Consider the following 20,573-nt stretch of genomic DNA (forward strand, 5'->3'; position numbering starts at 1 on the left):
TCTTGCTCAGTCTTCCCAGGATGGAATGCAGTGTTGCCATCTTTGCTCACTGCAACCTCTGACTCCTGGACTCAAATGATCCACCCACCTCAGCCTCCCAAGTAGCTGGGAATACAGGCACATGCCACCACCCTTGGCTAATTTAAAAAAAAAAAAATTGTAGTGACTCAGTCTCACTATGTTGCCCAGGCTGGTCTTGAACCCCTGGGCTCAAGCAATTCTCCCGCATTGACCCCACAAAGTGCTGGGATTGTAGGCATGAGTCACCACACCCAACTATAATGTGTATTTTAATTCAATTCAAACACTGAATTATTCTTGAAAGATAAATTTGAGAAGTACTAATCATACTTACTTGTAGAAACTGTACATCTTGAAATAATTCTTGTATGAACCTCCGACACGGAAGTCTGAATGTGCAGTGTGACAGCAAGTGGGAAACCTCAGAGTAAAGGCATATGTCATCAAATGTTTGAGGATACTTCTCCTTAATTCTAAAATAAAAGATTATGGTGTGATGAAAACTGTAATCATGATGTATCTATTTTTCCTCCAAGGTATCACTTACTTTAAAAATATATTTCCCTACAAATATGGATTAGACAGCATACTTGGGGTGATGACTTGAGAATATAAAATATTAAATATTCCTCTCACACACTTAGATATTCTGAGTTTGGGTTTAAAAAAAAAAAAAGATTATCAAAACCTGAATACTTCTCGTAAAGTTGAAGCATTCTTTTTCATTGGCGTGAGAAACTGCAAAATGTATTTATCAGCCTAGGATGATTAAAATATGTTCAAAATTAAGTTTTAAAATAGAAATACATCTTTAAAGTTAAGTTGTTAACATCCCTGACCAGGCTATTTCTTCAGATACTTCAAATAACAGCTTTTAGCTAGGAGAGCACCTCAGAATCACCTGTGGGTTGGGTGGGCGACCAGTTAAGGGCCCACTCCCAGAGCTCCTGGCCTAGAGGTCTGCTGTGGGACCCTGATACCTATGTGGGACCCCAATACCTATATCACTCTTTAAAAAAGCCCTACAGCTGGCCGGGCATGGTGGCTCCTGCCTGTTATCCCAGCACTTTGGGAGGCTGAGGCAGGTGGATCACCTGAGGTCAGGAGTTTGAGACCAGCCTGGCTAACATGGTGAAACTATGTTTCTACTAAAAATACAAAAATTAGCCGGGTGTGGTGGCGCACACTTGTAATCTCAGCTACTCGGGAGGCTGAGGCAGGAGGATCGCTTGAACCTGGGAGGCGGAGGTTGCAGTAAGCCAAGATTGTGCCCCACTGCACTCCAGCGTGGGCAACAGAGCAAGACTGTCTTAAAAAAAAAAAAAAAAAAGCCCTACAGGAGACCCTGAGGTGCATTCCTTTTGAGAATCACTGCTTTAAATAATAAGAAAAAAATTAAACCAAGAAATTATGACTTGTTACAAGAAATTATGACTTGTTACATGTAAGCCCACTTTCCTCAAACTTTTTGGTCTCAGGACTTTCTTAAAAATTACTGAGTACCCAAAAAAGCTTATTTTTGTGTGGGTTATAGTGACCATTAACTACTATATTAGAAGTTAAAATTGAGAGAATTTCCTAACATGAATTATTTTAAAAATAAATCCACTACATGTTAACATAAATAACATATATTTTAATAAAAATAACTATTTTCCAAAAGTAAAAAAGTGAGAAGAGTGGCATTATTTTACATTTTTTGCAGATCTCTTCAAAAGTGTGGCTTAATAGAAGATAGCTGGATTCTCATACTCACTTCTGCATTCGATCTGTTGCCATATGTTGTTTTGGTTGAAGTATTAAAGAAAATCTAGCCTCACACAGGTATGCAATGCAGTTTAGAACTACTGATGAACTACTGATGTAAGTTAACTAGCCTAACTTTTGAAGTATTTCAAGAATCTTTTCTCAACTTAAAAAACAGAATAAACAAATAATACTTATGCACATAGTTTACTCACGTTAAAAGCCCAGTCTCATGACATTTAGTTGAAACTGAACTACTCAAATTAATGACTAATCTTAGAACTTCTTTGCGAAGGAGTATACGGCACATTGGTGTATCATCTGGAATTGTTTTAACACCTAAAAGATTTCAGGGAGAAGTTAAATATTATCTATATCACAACAAAAATGATTAAAAATAATGAAATTTATTTTTAAACTTCACCTAAAGACCTAGAACTGAGATCAATTACACATGATCTGCCTATCATTTTGGGAGCAAAACTCTAATAAAAGTAGATAGCTAAGAGGCTCTATATCAGTGGGTGATATAGGTGCAATATTTAACAGTGTTAAATTGCTTCACTAAAATGGACGTATTATTGTTTTGAGACAACTTTAATTTACAGTATTTACGAAAAACAAAACCAACTAATAACAGTTTTACTAATAATGATTGGATCTGAATCCGAAGACTCACCTAGTAACAATTCCGTGCTTTTGGTGCTGCTAGCTGAGCCTTCTTGAGATACCCCATCACTGCATCCAGAAATCCCCGAAAACTTAGAGGGAACCACTTCTAAGGGATTATGGATGGTCTGCTCACACCAATCAGAATATGGAATATCTTGAAAGTCTGAAGAAAAAAAATAATTATTTCAATTAAAGCACCATAACAGCTTAATTCCTGTGCTTACATTGCACACTGAAATGAAAGAATATAAAATAATATCTTCTCTAATTGTATGCAATACATCAAACACTCCAAAACTTTTTTCCTCATAGAAAAGGATTATAGCATGAAAAGGGCCCGGACAGGGCTGTTCACAGTGGAAAAGGCCTACTCCAGGGATCTGTCAGACTCAGGCCCCACTGTGACCTAGAACCATGAGAGCATCAGCATCTCAGCATAACATAATTTGGCATATCAATGTGCTGCAACTCACCTGCTGGGAAACTCTGAATTAGAATACCAAAAAGAAATTTGGAAAAGTAAACCAGAGAACTTTAGTCATCACCAGGTTTTTCTGAAGGTGGTTAAGTGATATTCACCAAGAAAAGGTAATACTTTAAACACACATATACTTATTTAAAATTGCTAATATATGTCACTTGTTGATTAAAAAAAAAAAAGCTCAATGTAGGTCTACTTTATTTACTTACCAAATACATATTATGGGCCTGCTGTACAAAGCAGTACATACATAGGTATCAGAAATATAAAAATGTAAAGACTGACAGACCATACCCTAACTGAACTTAACTGAGTGGAAGAACAAAAATAACCAAGTTGTAAATAGTTATAATTGTCATAAGAGATCTATGTGCAAAGGGCAATGAGAGGAAACAGGAAGGAGTGTCAACACCTGCCTCAGAGAGTCAGAGAAGACTTCACAGGCCAAATAATGCTGACATGTAGGATGAGGTGGACTTGCCAAATAGACTACGTATGTGTAGGCAGGGTAAAGAGCAAAGAGAGGACAGCAGGGAAAATATGTTTTTCATGCCTAAAAATTTGTTCAAAAACTTCAGGTCAGTTAGTAAAGATATGTCAACTGCAGGAAAGGAGGAAGGTGAAAAAGACCACTAGACAGATGACACAGTGTCTTGTGTGTTAAGAATGAATAGCCATTAAAGAATTGCACACAGATTAATTCCAGGATATAGTATGAAAGATGAATTGGAAGAGACCAAAATTAGAGGCTAAAATACTAACACTCCAATAGGGAGAAGCTAAGTGACTGAACTAAGGCTGAGATAGTGAGAATGGAGCAAGAGGGTATATATGATTAATAGGGCTGGGAGATGACTTGTGGCTAAAGCCACAAGTCAGATTCAAATTCAAGTGGATTTACCTCAAAGGACATGATCACTTACCTGAATGACTACATATTGCACTTAGTTGGTTGCTGGGCTGGAAACCCAGAATTTCAATACAGACACAATAAAGGCAGTTATCATCTGTATGTTCCTGTAGTCCAGTGTCTTCTGTACTTTCTAAAAACAGAGAGGCATCTGAATGGATTGAATTCATTATTTCCGTAAGACTCATCTGCTGTCGTAGCAAGTGAAAAGAATTTTTTACAAGACCTCCAGTTCCAGATGGAAGACCTGTGCATAAGTAGATATAAAACATAATCCAATAAAGATAGTACTTTTCAAGGTACCTTAAATTATGTGAAATTTTTAAAAAAGCTAAAGCACATTTTATGACTAAAAATCTAACTGGAAAGAAAAAAAGAATAATTTGCCTTAAATTATAAAAATAAGGAAAGCCAGCAGATGTTTGTTATTTTAATATAGAGTTTTAAATACAAAATGGAAAAACTGAGATTCTATAATGCATCATTTCAACTATCTTCAATATTTGCCTAAAGATATGTAATAATTCTAAGTATAAAGAGGCATCTGTTTAAAAAGTCATCAAAATCATAAAGCTATAAAACCTGTGGCTTATATTTACATACTAAAATATAACAGTTCATAACAAAGATCATGTATTTTATAAGTACATTTCTATCTCTCCTTACTCTAAACAAACAGCTATTTCCTGGATCTATGAGGATTTGTGTTACACATTGTTCATGTGCTACTTTTAAAAAACAGAAACAACTAATTTGGTTTTTATTTCCTTGAAAGGTTGAGTACTTCACTGAAAACAATGTTAAGTCCCTCACACATCACACGCAAATGTGGTTTAATTTTAAGCTGACTTTAACAATTGTTTTGGTATAATTTTAAAGTTGATCCAAAAGAGAGTCTTCCTAAATTTTTAGTGTTATCCTACTAGAAAGAACTAAGAGTTTTCTTTTTAATATAAAGAGGCATCTCACAAGTACAAAGCACAATGCATTACCTCCTGCATCATGGGCAAATGCTCTTGCACCTCGATCATCATGTGGCGGTATGTTTTTTGTCTGAAAATAGGGAATATCCTTTACCTAAAAAAGATATAAACCATGGTAAGTCCTGCTATAAAAATAAGCCCACTTTATGAAAATCAGCAAAATTAAACAAAATACAATTAAAATAGATATAGCATATGAACCTATAATCAAATTTACTGAAGGTTCAACTACCAAAATTTAACAAAGTAACCCAAAAAGTCTTTATTATATTCTTAGTGAGTAAATGGACATTAAAATAATTATTTTAGTGTTTATCTAAAATGTCTTTAAACTTCTAAGAAAATGTGTTCTTTAGTACTATATACCATCTAGAGATCTGTGGGCATCTCCTGGGATTAGGGTCACCTTAAATTACTGGGTACCACATGTGGCTACCTTTCATGGGATAAATAGGAAGGAGGATTTTAAAATGAAGTATAAGTTAAAAGTGACTAAAAAACAAGTTAGAAATTTCACAAATTTCTACATAAATTTCTATGGATAAAGAAATCAAATGAGATACTGATTTAATATGGAAAGAGAGGGAAGGATAATGTTCTAAGGACTAAATAAAAGAGTACAGAGTAGTTGAAAAAGGTAAAATAATTTTAATCTTAAAGTTTCTTTAAACAAAACGGTCTTAAAAATCATGCTGCCCCAAACTAGTGCCCACTCTAAATTATGACTTCTAGTAAGCAGTTATAGAACATGAAAAAACAGGAAACCAACTCATAGGAAAACAATAAAATGTATGATGATACCTGGAATATATCATTTATATCCACCGGAAGAGCAAGACCGATGTAATCATCTGAACCCCCGTATGTGGCACTGGACACCGTGGACCGCACTGAGGAGGATCGTTGCAGGGTATTTTGATTAATAGGACTCAATAAATCTTCTTTATCCAATGATGCATAACTTAAGGCTTTCATGAACCTATAAAACCATAAAAAAAACCACTTGTATTAGTTTCTTGACCTGTTATTTTAATCACATGAAGAAATAACATATATTCCTACCTTCATAAAAGACAAGCAGCTAGTCATGTATTAAGCAGTGTCATCTTGTTTACTGGGAACACATAAACACTTTAAAATATTAGCTGTTATAGACTGCTATGTAAAAGGTCACCAGTAATGTTGACTGTTACCAAAAACAATTGTTACGGTCGCTCAGGTAAAGGTGAAAAGGTGGGCAATTAGAATAACTTTCAACATCTAGAAGTAAAAAAAGAAACTGACCTCAGTAGTCAAGAGCATGGTCCAAGGACTATCTTCATAATCACTTGAGACTACTAGATTTGGCATTTATGTAATTAAGGATATGTGTATTAACTCTATTTAATATTATATTTGTAAAAAATAAGATCAATTATATATTATTATTTGTGTGATAATTACCTTAATGCCTTCATTATCAACATAAGATTTATGTAGCACACAAGACAGACACAAGAGAAAAATGGTCATTTATGACAAGAGATATCCTGGTATAAAGCACTGATATTTCCACAATGTACTGATATTTCCACAACATACTCCTTACTACTAGAGATTCCATAACAAATATGATACACTGATATTTCCATAAGATACATCTTTCTCATACAGATTCTTATGCAACAGACACACTAAAATATTTACTTGGCATCTGCTGTATACATACAAGGCACTATGCAAGGTTCCACATTTATATACATTTATATGAAGATATTTTTATTTGGAAAACCAAGTCTTTAAAATGTATGAATGCAGCCTAATATTAAATCAAAGCCTAATATTAAATCAAAGAATTATTTTGTAAAACACACAAAATAAACGCTTTCTAAATAGTAGCTATTAAGATTATCATAGCAAAAACCAAGCTCCTAATTTTCACCCAAAAAAACAGTCTTTCAAACTGTAATCTGTTACATTTCTTTGATTCCATAAAACTCTTCAAAGATTACTGGAGTGGGAGGAAAACAATTATTGGATAATTCCCCTTCCCAATTCCTATTTCAACCAGTATAGCTCCCTTTTTATCTGTTCTACCTATTGGGTTTCCATATAAATCTTTATGTGGAAAAGGAATTTCTCTGCTTAAAAAACAATAATACAAAAGCTTAAAACCACTGATCTAGTGCAATCTCCACCAGATAAGGTAACTGAGGCTTAGGAATTTTTGAAATTCATGACCTTTACTGCATAAATTTACTGCAGTGAGCTGTTGAGAAGTTTCCCTGGCTTTGTCCTGGACAAGGCTGTGAAAGCTAGTGAGTTCCAGATAGATGAGACATTGCTGCACCATTTCTTAAATCCTACAAGGGTACATAATTTGTCGTCTGCTACCAGGAAACCCTCTATTAAATGTGTTAAGTATTATTAAAACAAAACTGCTTAATGTTATTAAGAATAATGTAAGGGCTAGATGGATTACATTAAATAACAACCAATGATGATAAAATAGCTAACTTTTATTGAGTGCTTAATATGTGCTACAGTATTCTAACATACATTGTTGACATATAAGTAGTTGACATATATTAATCCACTTAAATAAATGTAAATGAATAAAACTAAGGAAAGCTGTTGAGAAGCATTTGGTCCAATCACAAAAATTATAGGTACAAAACTTTTTTGCAACAAATAATGTGTATCTTTTAAAAGTAAAATCTAAACTATTCACTTTGACTAGCTTGATATAATCTAAATATGGTATAGAAATCCCTGCTGAGTCATGAGGATCAAGTAATTCATTTAGTGTTTATTAGGTTCCTATTTAATAATCACAGCTACTTAAAGTGAAAATAATTTGACTGCAATTTTCAGTTATCTTTTTAAAAAAAATAATAAAGAGGTCAACTTGTGGAGCCTTAAATTGACCTACCTGAAAAGGTTGTTTGTTATTGTAGGTCTTAAGCTCCTGATTCCCCCGACATGCTTCTTTTTAAAATCGATCCTTGCAGAAGCGAGAAATAAATAAAAAAAAGCTTGTGACTTGTATGTCCTTTGCAAAGCATGTGTGTTTATTTTCAGGGCCTATAGGATTTTCTTCCCCCCTCGCAGCTGCAAGAATCTATTTCAAGTCATATCGGGTAACAAGGAGCTTATAGCCTACCATAGTAAACAATTATAATAGGTCAGTTATGAGGCTTATGTAGTGTTAAAAAAACCTGGCTAACGTTTTGTATTTAAATCTGTTAAAATGCAACCATTATTGGTCACTTCTTTTTTTTTTTGAGACGGAGTCTTGCTCTGTCGCCCAGACTGGAGTGCAGTGGCGCGATCTCGGCTCACGGCAAGCTCCGCCTCCCAGGGTCACGGCCATTCTCCTGCCTCAGCCTCCTGAGTAGCTGGGACTACAGGCGCCCGCCACCAGGCCCGGCTAATTTTTTGTATTTTTAGTAGAGACAGGGTTGGTCACTTCTAAACATGTATTTGCTCACCTGCTTGGTGTTAATCGGGACTCAAAACTGTTGGCCTTCATGGTGATGGTATCAGTAAATAGCACATCTTTTGCTGGAGATGCCAAAGCTTCAGAGTGAGATAAGGATGGATGCATTCTTTGTTGCTGTAGTCTTTTCAGTGTAGCATAGCCAAAAGCATCTCTAGAGCTTGTGTAACTAAAGTTACAATCTGCTAGACTTTTAATTGTAGCAATAGAGGGTGCTTTAAGGGACTGTGCTCTTCTAGGAAGCGTATGAGAAGAACCTGGAGGCACCAGGGACACCGAATTTGATTTGGAGAGAGACAGATGGTTAGACTGTGGTGTCAAATAGTGGCTTGTCTTAACAGTTTTAGTACTTACCACAGTACTCATGCTTCCACAGTCTGTGTCCATAGTTGTAGCATCTATACCTACTGTCTCTCGTGAAGGACTTGAGCTCATTGAACTTATGCCACTTGTTGTAGTGTCTGTATTAAAACTTTGGCTACGCATCTTCATATGTGAGCTTGTTGAACTTTCTACTACTAACCTCTCTCGGCTTGTATTTTCTCTGTGATTCTCTGTACCAAAGTTCTTGGTGAATTTTAAGTCATTTTCTCCAATGCTTGGTGTACTACCAGTGTCTTCAATGTGCTTATTCCCCATAAATGAAGTCTCTAATTGTAATGTTTTCTGTGCAGTGGATGTGGGTGTAAAATCATCACTATGATTAAAATCAACGCTGGGCTCCGTAAGTGTTCTGATTCGCCTGTTGCTTGTCTTACTTTCAGATGACAGTTTTCCTCCTTTTGGATCACTGCTACTACGATGTTTTTTGTTAGGCAAAGTAAGTGAATTTAAGATACGATTCTTCACAAGTTTACTAGAAGCAAAGAAAGGGAACGAATTTTTATCCTTTATGGGTCCAGATCGGTCATAATATGCTGGCTCTGTATCTTCGTTGATATCAAGGAAAAATGTACTAGTAGAGCTGCTGCCGAACCGGTCATCCTCCAATATGAACATACCTATGATTGAAGGATCAATTAATAAAAACACATAAAAAATAACAAATTCATGGTAACTACTAGTGACATCACATTTCAGGAAATATTTTTTTAGTCATCTAGAGGAAAAAATTTAAAAATAAAGGGTTAAACCATTCAGCTACATGAAAATATCCTTCTTGAAACCCAGAGTTTGGACTTGAATAAAAAGTAAAATTATGTAATTTATGAGAATATTCATGATTAAATTAAAGGGAAACAGGAGACTTGACCAAGGATGCTTACTCAGTTACTACAGATTCCTGGTAGTTCATCTTTAAATTACTATAGGCAGGAGAAATTCATCTTGTAAGAAATGAATTCCCAATCTTAAAATATACTTACAGAGAACCAAGTGATAACATTTTAAATTCATGTTTAAATTATGTTTATTTCCCATTTTACCTTAGATACTAAGAAACTCATTAAATTTAGTGCCCAACTCTACTAGAAGACGCAACCCAAGTGAGTGCCTAATGACATCTAATAGGATTTTTCTTTTATTTTTAACTTCTCTGTTGAATAATTATAAACTCTTTCAAATATATTTTGAAAGAAAGTAAAAGAAAATCCTAAGTGAACTTGCATACTGCATTGCCATTTCTATATTTTGTCAATTGTAAGATGCACACTTTTCACATTTAATCTCTTCTATTTTCACACAGAATCTGATTCTAAAGTCAGAATGCATCTTGCAATAGTAGTATATCCTAGTTTAACAGGCAGCACTTTTTCTTCTTCTTTTGTGGTACATAAAATATTGGTACATTTCATAATTCATGGCATCTCAGATTTGGTGAAATACAGTCTGATAAATCTGACACTATCTTCTTAAAAGGAAGAACCATGCCTTAAATTTTGTACACCTAACACCACTTAGCACAGGACTTAAAACCACAAATCATTTTATGTATAACTATTTTTGCTACTCTATTAACAATTTCACTATTTTAAAATTTAGTGCTTCTCTCAAAAATGAAGATGTGAATGTAATATCTGTTAAAAATATATTCTGGCTCAACAATCTCGGTATCTGAAAAATGAGTAAAAAGATTAAATAAAGAAGGTAGATAAATAAATACTTATTATATTTGTTTCTTTTCTGCCGAAAAAAGGAGGACTGGTTCTTCTGGCACATGGCTTATTACATAACTTTGTAGGAATTCTCAAAAGCTACTAAGAAGGAGAGAGAACAATGTAAGCTGGTGATTATACTCTGCGTTATGAAAAGATATACATTCTCCAAGAGGCTATTATTGCCAAAAAATTATCTTAGACAAAGGCAAATTAGGAGTGTAACAAATACATTTAAATTTTAAAATTCAAATATAAATATTAACATTTGCTAACTTTAAATGAACCTGTCAGGATACTCACTTGATGGCACAGATTCACTTTCACTATTATGTCTAGAGCTGGTTGACTCTGAGTTCAAACTTAGAGTGCTTGGAATAGATGAAAGTTCATTACAGAGTTGTTCCACATCATCTGGAACCACTGGCCACAGATGTTTGCGACTATGTCTCACAGCATCCCAGTTGTGACATTTTAGAATATCACAGCCTTGTTTGGTTTTAGCTATGAGCCCAAGTACATATACACAGGTCCTGTATATAAAAGATGCAGTAAAAACAGTTATAATTCCAAGCTGAGATTTCTTAAAGCAATCACAGATTCATTTGCTATATGTACTTTGAACTTTCTCTAAAACCCACCAAAATGGTTTCGTTTGTGGAAAAAAAAAAAACTTATTAAAACTAGTTAGGAATAAACTAGCAGCAATAAAAAACAAGCAAACCTTCCCAATAAAGATAGTAATTACAACAAAATAAAAAGAACACAATGCAATATGAGCAAAAAAGATATATATTAGTTTTTCTAGTATAAATCTGGAACAGCTGGGCAACTAGACTACTGGAATATCTGTATAACACTATGGCTTACCTGTTACCTACAAGGTAAACTTCAATATCATAATAAAAATCAAATTATAATAGTAAACAAGGAGTTCGTTTATGTTTAACTTAATACAGTTAATAATCTTGTATCATTAGAACTTTCAGTGGATTAACAGTTATGCACTGCACTTAATCATAAAATACTTTTCCCTAACATCCATTTGTGAATAACAATGTCTACATTAGAAAGATTTCTGAGTTAAATGACCTACCCTCTGATGGAGAGAACTTCACACTGTTTTGCAAGTTTTAGTATATCTGGAATCACGTTTTCTTCCTGTAGCAAATTGAGACCCCAATTTGATGAGCCGATATTTCCCTGAAAGAAAAGAAATCACTTACATCAAATATATTTACAAGAGTAACTCTTTCAAAAGATTTGGAAAGCTACCAAGAAACAAATTTAACCTCATCTCTGAGAGAGAAAAAAATGGAAAAGCCTCCTCAAGTAAAAAACATTAGGCATGAATTAATTCTAGTTGTCTTAGCAACAAAACAAAAGTCACGAAACTAATAGTTCAACCATCTATTCTTCAACATAGAGATAATACTTAAATTGGCAAGAACAATCCAGTCTTGAATATTAATCTAAGAAGAAGTTCCAAAGAAAATAATATTTATCTATTTAGTATAAATGAAAAAAAAAACCTGAAAAATCTAAAAATTGCAAAGATCTTACAGAAGTGTTTATTACAAACCAAGGCCCAAAGAGATGCTTTCAGTTTTTTAATTTCTTCCCATTTATCCAAATCTGGTGTACGAACATTACGACAGAGTTCTGTAATAATATTCTGGAGAAATAAAAAAAATAGCATGAGTAATAAAATATTTATGTATTTATTTTCTTATTGCATCATAAAACCTATATAAGGTTTGCTTTTTGTCATTTTTGCATACTTAAAATTCCAAATAATTTTATGTAAAATTTCTTGAGAAGCAGCATTAGGGCAGGGGTTCTGAATTCACATTCTAGAATTATCACTTATTAACTGCATGGCCTTGGGCAAGTTACTTCATCTCCCCACCCTTTGATTTCCTAATATTTAGAAGAGTGATAATAACATTTGCATCATAAGGTTTCAGGATTTAATAAATTATTGCACATACAGTGCTTACCAAAGTACTTGGCACTTAGTATTACTAAACAATCATACTTATTCTTTAAAACAGAAAGTAAATTAGTGCTTAGGTTTTATCATACTATGTAAGTAGTAACACTGAGAAAATCATTTAAATTTTTAGTGAAATTTTCAAATGTTAATATGAAAATACCTGTCCCAATAGTTTTCACAGACATAATATAAAAACACACGAAACTAGAGAGTACATTTATGTAAAACTTTGTGCTCCTGAGATGAACACTGACACAAAAAGGAACTAAATTGTTAAATAACTATTATTCTGTCTCATAAACAAATATTCCTGTAACTATTTCTAAAATAAGAGAAAAGTTACATTTATTGAAAACAGTTGCATGACGTATTCAGAACCATAAATGCGGTATACATATTATAACTCAAAGAACTGCTTGCCTATGCTTGTTACATTCCATGAAGTACATGAGAATAAAATGTGCTCACAACCAGCAACTTTCAATTTACTGCTCAACAAGGATAACTTAATCTGTATCAGGTTCAGTTTAATTTCCCAATGAGTGGAAGAAAAACTCAGTTTTTTCAGTAAGTTTTTGGAGATCTGAATTTCTCCAATAAACTGTAAGGAAAGAACTCAGACCTTCATTGGACTGCTTACTCTACATAACAAGTTAGTTATTCAAAAGGTCATACACAAGTCAGTTAATGCACTGCAAGGCCATTAATATTTCTCAGGTTAATAAATATAGAATGCCTAAGTCAATTACAAAATAGATGAATTTAAAAGCAATTACACCACTGATATTAAGGCTACTGAGAACTTTTTGCAAAGGTAATATTTTAGCAATGTTAAGATTTTGTTTTTTTACTATTGTAGCTACTTAAAATAAATGAATTATGTTTTTACCTGTACTTCCAACAAATGGCAACCTGTTTTATGGTGTACTAGTTGTCCATAAAGGTGAATGGGCAGGTAGACATGAGGACGCTGTAATCTAGTATAATAAAGACGATTATTATATCTCCTGGATAATTTAAATATGCTAATCAGAACAAAAGAGTATTAATAAGTATTTGATAAATAAAATTAGATACAACTCTCCAGCATAAACAAAAATATGAAAGTAAGAAGGAATGAGGATTTCTCAGGTAAAATACAGGCTGAGCATCCCTAATCCAAAATGATCCAAAATCCAAAACATTTTAAGTGCTGACGTGACACTGTAAGTGGAAAATTCCACACATTAGTATTTAACGCAAACTATTTCACACACAAAATTACTTACTGCATAAAATTATGTTTAGGCTACGTGTATAAGGTGTACATGAAACAGATTAATTTCATGTTTAGACTTGGGTACCATTCCCAAGATACCTCGTTATATATATGCAAATATTCCAAAATCTGAAAAAATCTGAAATGTGAAACATTTCTGGACTCAAGCATTTTGGATAAGTGATGTTCAATCTGTAACAGTTTATCAGAGCTCAAAGTACTGGTAAGAGAATCTAGGGCTAGAGATACATACTGGGGTGCCAGCATGGAGTATATCTGAATGCGTTATCAGTAAGGATATTCAACATGCTATGAATGCCACTGAATTTTTGAGCAATTAACGCTGCACGTTAAGATTCTTCCTATATCATGTAAGAAACAGAATGTACAAAAACTCAGAAATGTTAAAAACAATTTATGATGAACTGGTTTTAAATCTGATAACTGAGAACTAGCACTGGGTACACACCTTTGGTTACTCCGACGAACATAGTTATCACCATCAACAGGCTTCCGATAAGTAGTAAGTGCTTCATTGAGTTGTTCCTCAATCAAGTCAACATATTTTGAGTTATATTCCTAGAAGATAATATTGTTTTAATTGCACGTAGTATTACAATGACAGTCACTAAATTTAAAATATGTCAGATACTTAGCAAAGGGTAGACAGATCAAGGTATTATGAATGCAAATGTTCTATCATACCCATAAGCTTTCGGCTCAGGTTTCAACTACTACCTATATACTAATGACCCCCATATCTGCTATCTTCCTCACAAATCTGAGCTCCAGATCCACATTTTTAAGCCATCACTTGGTCATCGCACAGGCAATGCCAGTTCAACATACTGAAAATTCATTATCCTAATCTTAGCAAACCACTTTTTATAAATGTGATCTCTTAATAGTGATCCATTATATATTCACTCATTAAATTAAAAATCTTATGAGCCAAGTTGGACCTCTTATTTACTGTATTCAATCAGCCCATAAATTCTGTCCATCTTATTTTGAAAATGCCCAGAAAATGTGTCCTTATCTATTCAACCTAACTACCAGTGAAGTTCAGGCACTCATCAATTCTTGTTTCTAAACTCGTGTCAATATTCCTAGACTTTCCCTTCAATGATCAAAATTCCGCCTCTCCACTGCAACCTGTCAGATTACTAAAGTGCAACTCATAACTCCTTAAAAGCTGTTAAGGATTCCCCACTACATATACAATTGAAATCCCTTAGGATGATATAATATGGCTTAAGAGGCCTTTTACAATCTAGCTTTAATTTACCATTCCAGCCTCATCTTGCCACTCCACACTTATCTTAGTTCCAACTACATTGGAATATGACTTTCTTCATAAGTCTATAATGTTCCAGTAATCTATACAGCTTTATTCTGCTCCTTCCGTGGATATCCTTCTTGTAATTTATTTGCCTATTTACTCCTCAAGACCATTTCAAGTATCACATCTACTGTGCCTATCCAACATTTCTTTTGATAATCCCTAAAGCTCAATCATTAATCTCTCCTCTGTGTTCCCCCTTATACCTTGCATATGAGTTTGTTATAGCTCTTAAATACTTTATGCTTACTATTTGTAAGCACTGCACCAATATTCTAAGCAATTTTCTACTGCTATGATTTGTATAATAAATTTTATTATGATGATTTAAATATCTTCTAGGAAACAAACCTATCACATCTTGTCTCAGTTCTATAATTCATCAAATACTAAAAGACTTCATGCCTTAAGTTGTATGCTTCAAAGTTTTAGTCCATTTAGGAGTATCTCTTACGAAATATGGTTCAATACAGACACTATAAAAGAATCTGTAACTATGTTAACAAAAAAGAGAAAATAGGATAACTGATCTGAAATGATGAAAAATCTAAAAATCATTTATATTGGTAAAGATCATTCTGACCATGGGTTTCCAAGATGCTTTGATGACTTATAATACTTCAAACAAAATAATGAAGCCACAGCAATCACCAGCTAAAGAAAAGCTAGAAAAGTTGTTTCATATCTTCAAACTACTCCCTTCTTATCAGGTTTCCCTATAACAGCAAGAAGTTCATTCTCAGATTTAGGTAAAGTAGTATCCTAAAATAAAATTTAATTAAATGATTATATCTCCTTGGTATTTCTATCTCCCTTCATTTAAAAAAATTATTTTAATTTTAGCTTAAAAGGGCACTAGCAAAGTTGTAGGTTATATTAAGGGACCCAAGAATGAAAGAAATGATAAATAGGGCCAACAAATTAGATTATAAAATCAAATGAGTTGAAAGTCAAATTTCAATAGAATGAATGCAGTCAACAGTTCAGAATAAAATAAATAACTGTAGTTTAAAAAAATGTATAACTATAAATACTAGCACTTATGCAGAATTTAGGACTCAACTTGATAACTTGATATGGATGTTTAAATATTTAACCTTATTAATTTCAAAACAGTGATATAAAAAACCATCCTTCTAAATTCACGAATCAATTTCAGAAGATAAAAACACACAAATTCAACCTTATTCAAATAAGAAGTTACCTTGTGCCACTTTTCCAATTGTTTTGCTACATAACCTCTTTCATTCAGATAGGAAAACCCTTTTGGAATGGAGAGAAATCTGCAAATTAAAACAAGCAATAGTTTTAACATTGAGTCTGGCAAAAAAAGTGTCTTAAGAAGCTAAAATAATTAAAATTTTAAAAAGTATAAGGAGCTAAAAGACTATAGGAACAGTTCCTTCATAAAACTAAAAGGTCAACTATAATTTATTATAACTTCAATTACAAATAAATTTTCACAATCTTTGCAACAACACAAGAATCCAATCACAATAAAGAAAATGTCAGCCAGGCACGGTGGCTCAGGCCTGTAATTCCAGCACTGTGGGAGGCCAAGGTGAGTGGATCACCTGAGGTCAAGAGTTTGAGACCAGCCTGGCCAACATGGTGAAACTCTGTCTCTACTAAAAATACAAGAAATCAGCTGGGTGTGGTGGCGTGAGCCTTTAGTCCCAGTTACTCAGGAGGCTGAGGCAGGAGAATCACTTGAACTTGGGAGGCAGTAAATGTTGCATTGAGCCAAGATTGGACCATTGCACTCTAGCCTGAATGACAAAGTGAGGCTCTGTCTCAAAAAAAAAAGGAAAATGTCATGAAAAGTACGAACAGACCAATTAAAAAAAAAAAACAAAACAAAAAAACCCAAAACAATGAAAAGACAATGTTTCAATATTAAAGGATGTACAAGGTCTAAAATAGGTTTATTTCAGATGTTAAAAGGTAAACTCTTTAGGGTACTTCCTATTTGTTTTGAATTTATCTTTAATATACACTGCCAAAGAACACAACAAAAAAACATAACTGAAAATTTACTTAAAATTTACCTCAGGAGGAGAAGCAAACCCTTGTCTCCAAGGTGGGATAAAGCTGGTTTCATCTGAATGAGAGCATGAAGATTGGCCTAAAAGAGATTATCATTATTTTTAATAATTGCACAAAAATAGAAAATTTTTTAGTTCCAAAATGCCTATTATATACTTTTACAAAACTGTCAAATGAGTATTTCAAAAAAATTTAAGTATTAAATTATAAAAAATGAACATTTACCTTGTCTTCACATGCTTCATCGAGGATATCAAGAGCTTCAGAAGAAATCGTTTTGTTTTTATCATGTAGCTGGGTCACTAACAACTCAATTCCCCAATTATTAAAGAATTCAACATTAGCTCTCAATAATACCCTTAAATGTTTTGTTGCATAGAGCCTGCAGGCCTATAAAGATAAATGAATACATTTAAAAAAAAAAAAAAATCCTTCACCATAAATAACCTATTTGATTTTATTTTGGGAGAGTCCTGCTACTTGAAAAGGGAAGAATGACTGGAATTGGTGGTCTAGCCCTTGATATGAATACTTTTGTGGTTCTTGTAAAATAAAATACTTCCCTTTCTATCTAGCAGCTTCTCTGTGATATAAAAATATGAGTACTATATGGAGTTCCTTGGAGAAACTAAAATTTCAAAGTAAACTCAACTTCCATATCATATTCTTAGAATTTAAAATTAATTTTACTTAGCCCAAAATTCATAAAGTAGCAAATTAATTGTTTATAGAGAGAGTTTTACTGGCTATATTATACTCACATCAGTAGCTGCAGTTAAAATTTTGGAAAGGATGACTCTAGCCAATCCATCTCTGCTATAGTCCAAGCTGGAAACAGTAAGTTTTAGCAAGTGATCTTGGTTTTTCAAGGAGCAAAGATTAAGGAGACTTAAAAAAAAATAAGAAGAAAGGTTAAAAGAAATTACTATATTGATGCATTAAACAAATATTTTTTCCAGCTTTACTGAAGTATAAATGACAAACAAAAATTGTATTATTCAAGGTGTACAACTTGATTTGATATACACATACATTGTGAAAATTACCACAATCAATGAACGTATCAATCATCACACATAGTTACTATTTTGAATGCTGGAGTGGGAAGAGCATAAAGACAGTTCAATGTATATTTTAAAAATTCCTAATATAAACAAGCTTTGGAAAGAAAACATTTAATAACAAGTATCATGTAAAAAATAATATTAAAGCAAAGATAATGCTAATTTAAAACAAAACTTAACCAAACACATGTACACAGACTAAAAAGCATACCATATCTAACTACATTAAAAATAAAGTTTATGTATATATTGCAACAAAATTTAGGAACGCTCACCATTGAAATACACTGCATTTTTCCAGCATTTTAACTCCATGAGGGTGGCAAGAAAGTGTTCCAATAAATAAAAAGTAGTGTTGACTAAGGGTGGTCAATAAACCATTATTTTGAAGACTTCTTTCAGGTTTCATTCCAGAGGAAGCATTGAGCCACTGAACAATATCCTTTACTAGATCTTCTAAGTAACCTTGCCCATCCTAAAAGTAAATACATTGTGATACTGTGAGAAAAGCATTCAAAATCTGTAATTAGAAAATCGACTTCAATCAAGTACAAAAACTTAATAATGATGAAGTTACCAATAGCAGCTATCAATCAGTGAGTACCTGCTGTTTTTTAATCTGCTTCAACACAATGCTGCATGGAGATGATATTATTCTCCATTTTATGGAAGAGTAAACCAGGTCTTCCAGAGGGCAGATAACTTGCCCAGTCTCACAACTAGTGACTAAGTCCGGATTCAACTCTAGGTCTGGGATCATTTCCTATGTTTCCAAATACAGCTTATGCATATTCAGAAATGAAAGCAAAACAGAAGGTGGAAACAGAGGGAGGGGAAGGGAAGCAAATTCAATAGAAAACATTTGCTCTGGAAAATATTCAGAATGCTCACCTCTTCAGATTCAAGAAGAAATTCTGTAAACTGGCAACCTACAACTGTGAGCTGTTTGGCCTTGGCAAAATCCAGATCCAGGTTGGCATATAATTTACTGCTGGGCTTGTAAAAATAAAGTAGTCTTCGTACAAACCTAAAATCAAAACACAAGTAGCAACAAGGTAAGAAATGAAGCAATTATTTTAGAATCTTAACCTTTGCTCATGACATAATAAGGCTTTCAGAATATGTTTTGGGTGTGACCCATTGGGATAAATGGCAAGAGATGTATCAAAAGTGTTTGGTACATGATATGATTTGGCTGTGCCCCCACCCAAATCTCACCTTGAACTGTAGTTCCCATAATCCCCACATGTCATGAAAGGGACCTCATGAGAGGAGATAAGATTATGGGGGCGGTTACCCTCAAGCTGTTCTCGTGACAGTGAGTGAGTTCTCACATCTGATGGTTTCATCAGCAGCTTTTCCCCCTATGCTCTGTACTTCCCTCTCCTGCTGCCATATGAAGAAGGATATGTTTGCTTCCCCTTCTGCTACAATTATGTTTCCTGAGGCCTCCCTAGCCATGTGGAATTGTGAGTCAATTAAATCTCTTTCCTTTATAGAAATTATCCAGTCTCAGGCGTTATTTATAGCAGCATTTCATACCAAAAAAAAAAAACCCAAAAACCAAACAAACAAAAAAACCTTCATTTAAAAAAATATCTCTGTGGAGTAAGAATTTTATGGTGAGATGGTTAGAAGAAATAAAGTAGAAGAAAGATGCTGGCCGGATGAATGAAGATTTAATGTAGCTAGAATATAAAACTGGATAAATGAGGATGTCACCCGAACTTAAATTTTCTTCTATTGTATTCATGAAGAACTTTGTCCCATGGCTCAAAAATGTCCTATTGTTAAGGTAATTGTAAGATACTACACTATGATATTGTTGGTTTTTCACAATTAGGCAAAAGGTCAAGCACAAAAGTTGCAATTTAGGCCAATGAATTTATAAACATAATTTATGATCTTTTAACATTATATCTTTCAACATTATGTTCTAAGCTTCTATTGAATTTAGTTCAGTTCAATGTAGTGCACTACAATTCAATCCAATAGAGGTGTCCAATCCAGGAGCTGGGAAAACAAAGTTGAGTAAGACATCATCTGTGTTCTCAAGGAATATAAAAAGTTAGTACTATGCTTTTTTATTTCAGTGCAATTTACAAGTTATCTATATTTCTTAAAACTTTTATAGATATTAGGTTACATATCATGAATAGAGAATGCAATCAAATAATAATGTTAATGACATGAATTTCTTGAACATACTAAGGACCTCTTTCTGAGATCAGTAGTAATAGCTGGTTAGTCTAAACTCAGGAGTAAAAACATACGGGTATAATGAAGAACAGCATAGTAGCTTCAAGTGCTCTTCACACTACAAACATCTGCACGAGTTATGGAAGGTGTGGTTAAGGAGAAAGTAAACAGCAGTTATAATGGATAACTCCAAAGTCAAACAGGAATAAAAGCTGTATATTAAAAATATAAGTCCTTATTACATCATCCTTATATGTTAGGGCTAAGACCCACTACACAGTTGA

The 20,573-nt window shown here is 33.5% G+C and overlaps 1 protein-coding gene across 9 annotated transcripts in view; it reads right to left on the reverse strand.

Annotated features, from left to right (window-relative positions):
• RICTOR (RPTOR independent companion of MTOR complex 2) overlaps positions 1-20,573 on the reverse strand; it is a 128,808-nt gene that overhangs the window by 4,535 nt on the left and 103,700 nt on the right. For 6 of the 9 annotated variants that reach the window (XM_050793394.1, XM_050793400.1, XM_050793401.1 and 3 more), the window contains 19 exons: positions 18,982-19,117; positions 18,366-18,565; positions 17,788-17,914; positions 17,252-17,416; positions 17,029-17,105; positions 16,185-16,263; positions 14,108-14,217; positions 13,270-13,357; positions 11,967-12,059; positions 11,481-11,587; positions 10,688-10,917; positions 8,284-9,292; positions 7,725-7,796; positions 5,615-5,792; positions 4,823-4,907; positions 3,844-4,077; positions 2,447-2,602; positions 1,983-2,106; positions 356-494 (listed from right to left, as the gene is read on the reverse strand). In XM_050793394.1, coding sequence (XP_050649351.1) covers positions 356-494; positions 1,983-2,106; positions 2,447-2,602; positions 3,844-4,077; positions 4,823-4,907; positions 5,615-5,792; positions 7,725-7,796; positions 8,284-9,292; positions 10,688-10,917; positions 11,481-11,587; positions 11,967-12,059; positions 13,270-13,357; positions 14,108-14,217; positions 16,185-16,263; positions 17,029-17,105; positions 17,252-17,416; positions 17,788-17,914; positions 18,366-18,565; positions 18,982-19,117 — 3,409 coding nt within the window. The remainder of the gene's footprint in view (positions 1-355; positions 495-1,982; positions 2,107-2,446; positions 2,603-3,843; positions 4,078-4,822; positions 4,908-5,614; positions 5,793-7,724; positions 7,797-8,283; positions 9,293-10,687; positions 10,918-11,480; positions 11,588-11,966; positions 12,060-13,269; positions 13,358-14,107; positions 14,218-16,184; positions 16,264-17,028; positions 17,106-17,251; positions 17,417-17,787; positions 17,915-18,365; positions 18,566-18,981; positions 19,118-20,573) is intronic. The other 3 variants (XM_050793397.1, XM_050793402.1, XM_050793395.1) reach the window with 3 other exon arrangements.

The sequence above is a fragment of the Macaca thibetana genome, chromosome 6, assembly GCF_024542745.1.
Source record: "Macaca thibetana thibetana isolate TM-01 chromosome 6, ASM2454274v1, whole genome shotgun sequence".
In the NCBI taxonomy this organism is placed as follows: Eukaryota; Metazoa; Chordata; class Mammalia; order Primates; family Cercopithecidae; genus Macaca; species Macaca thibetana.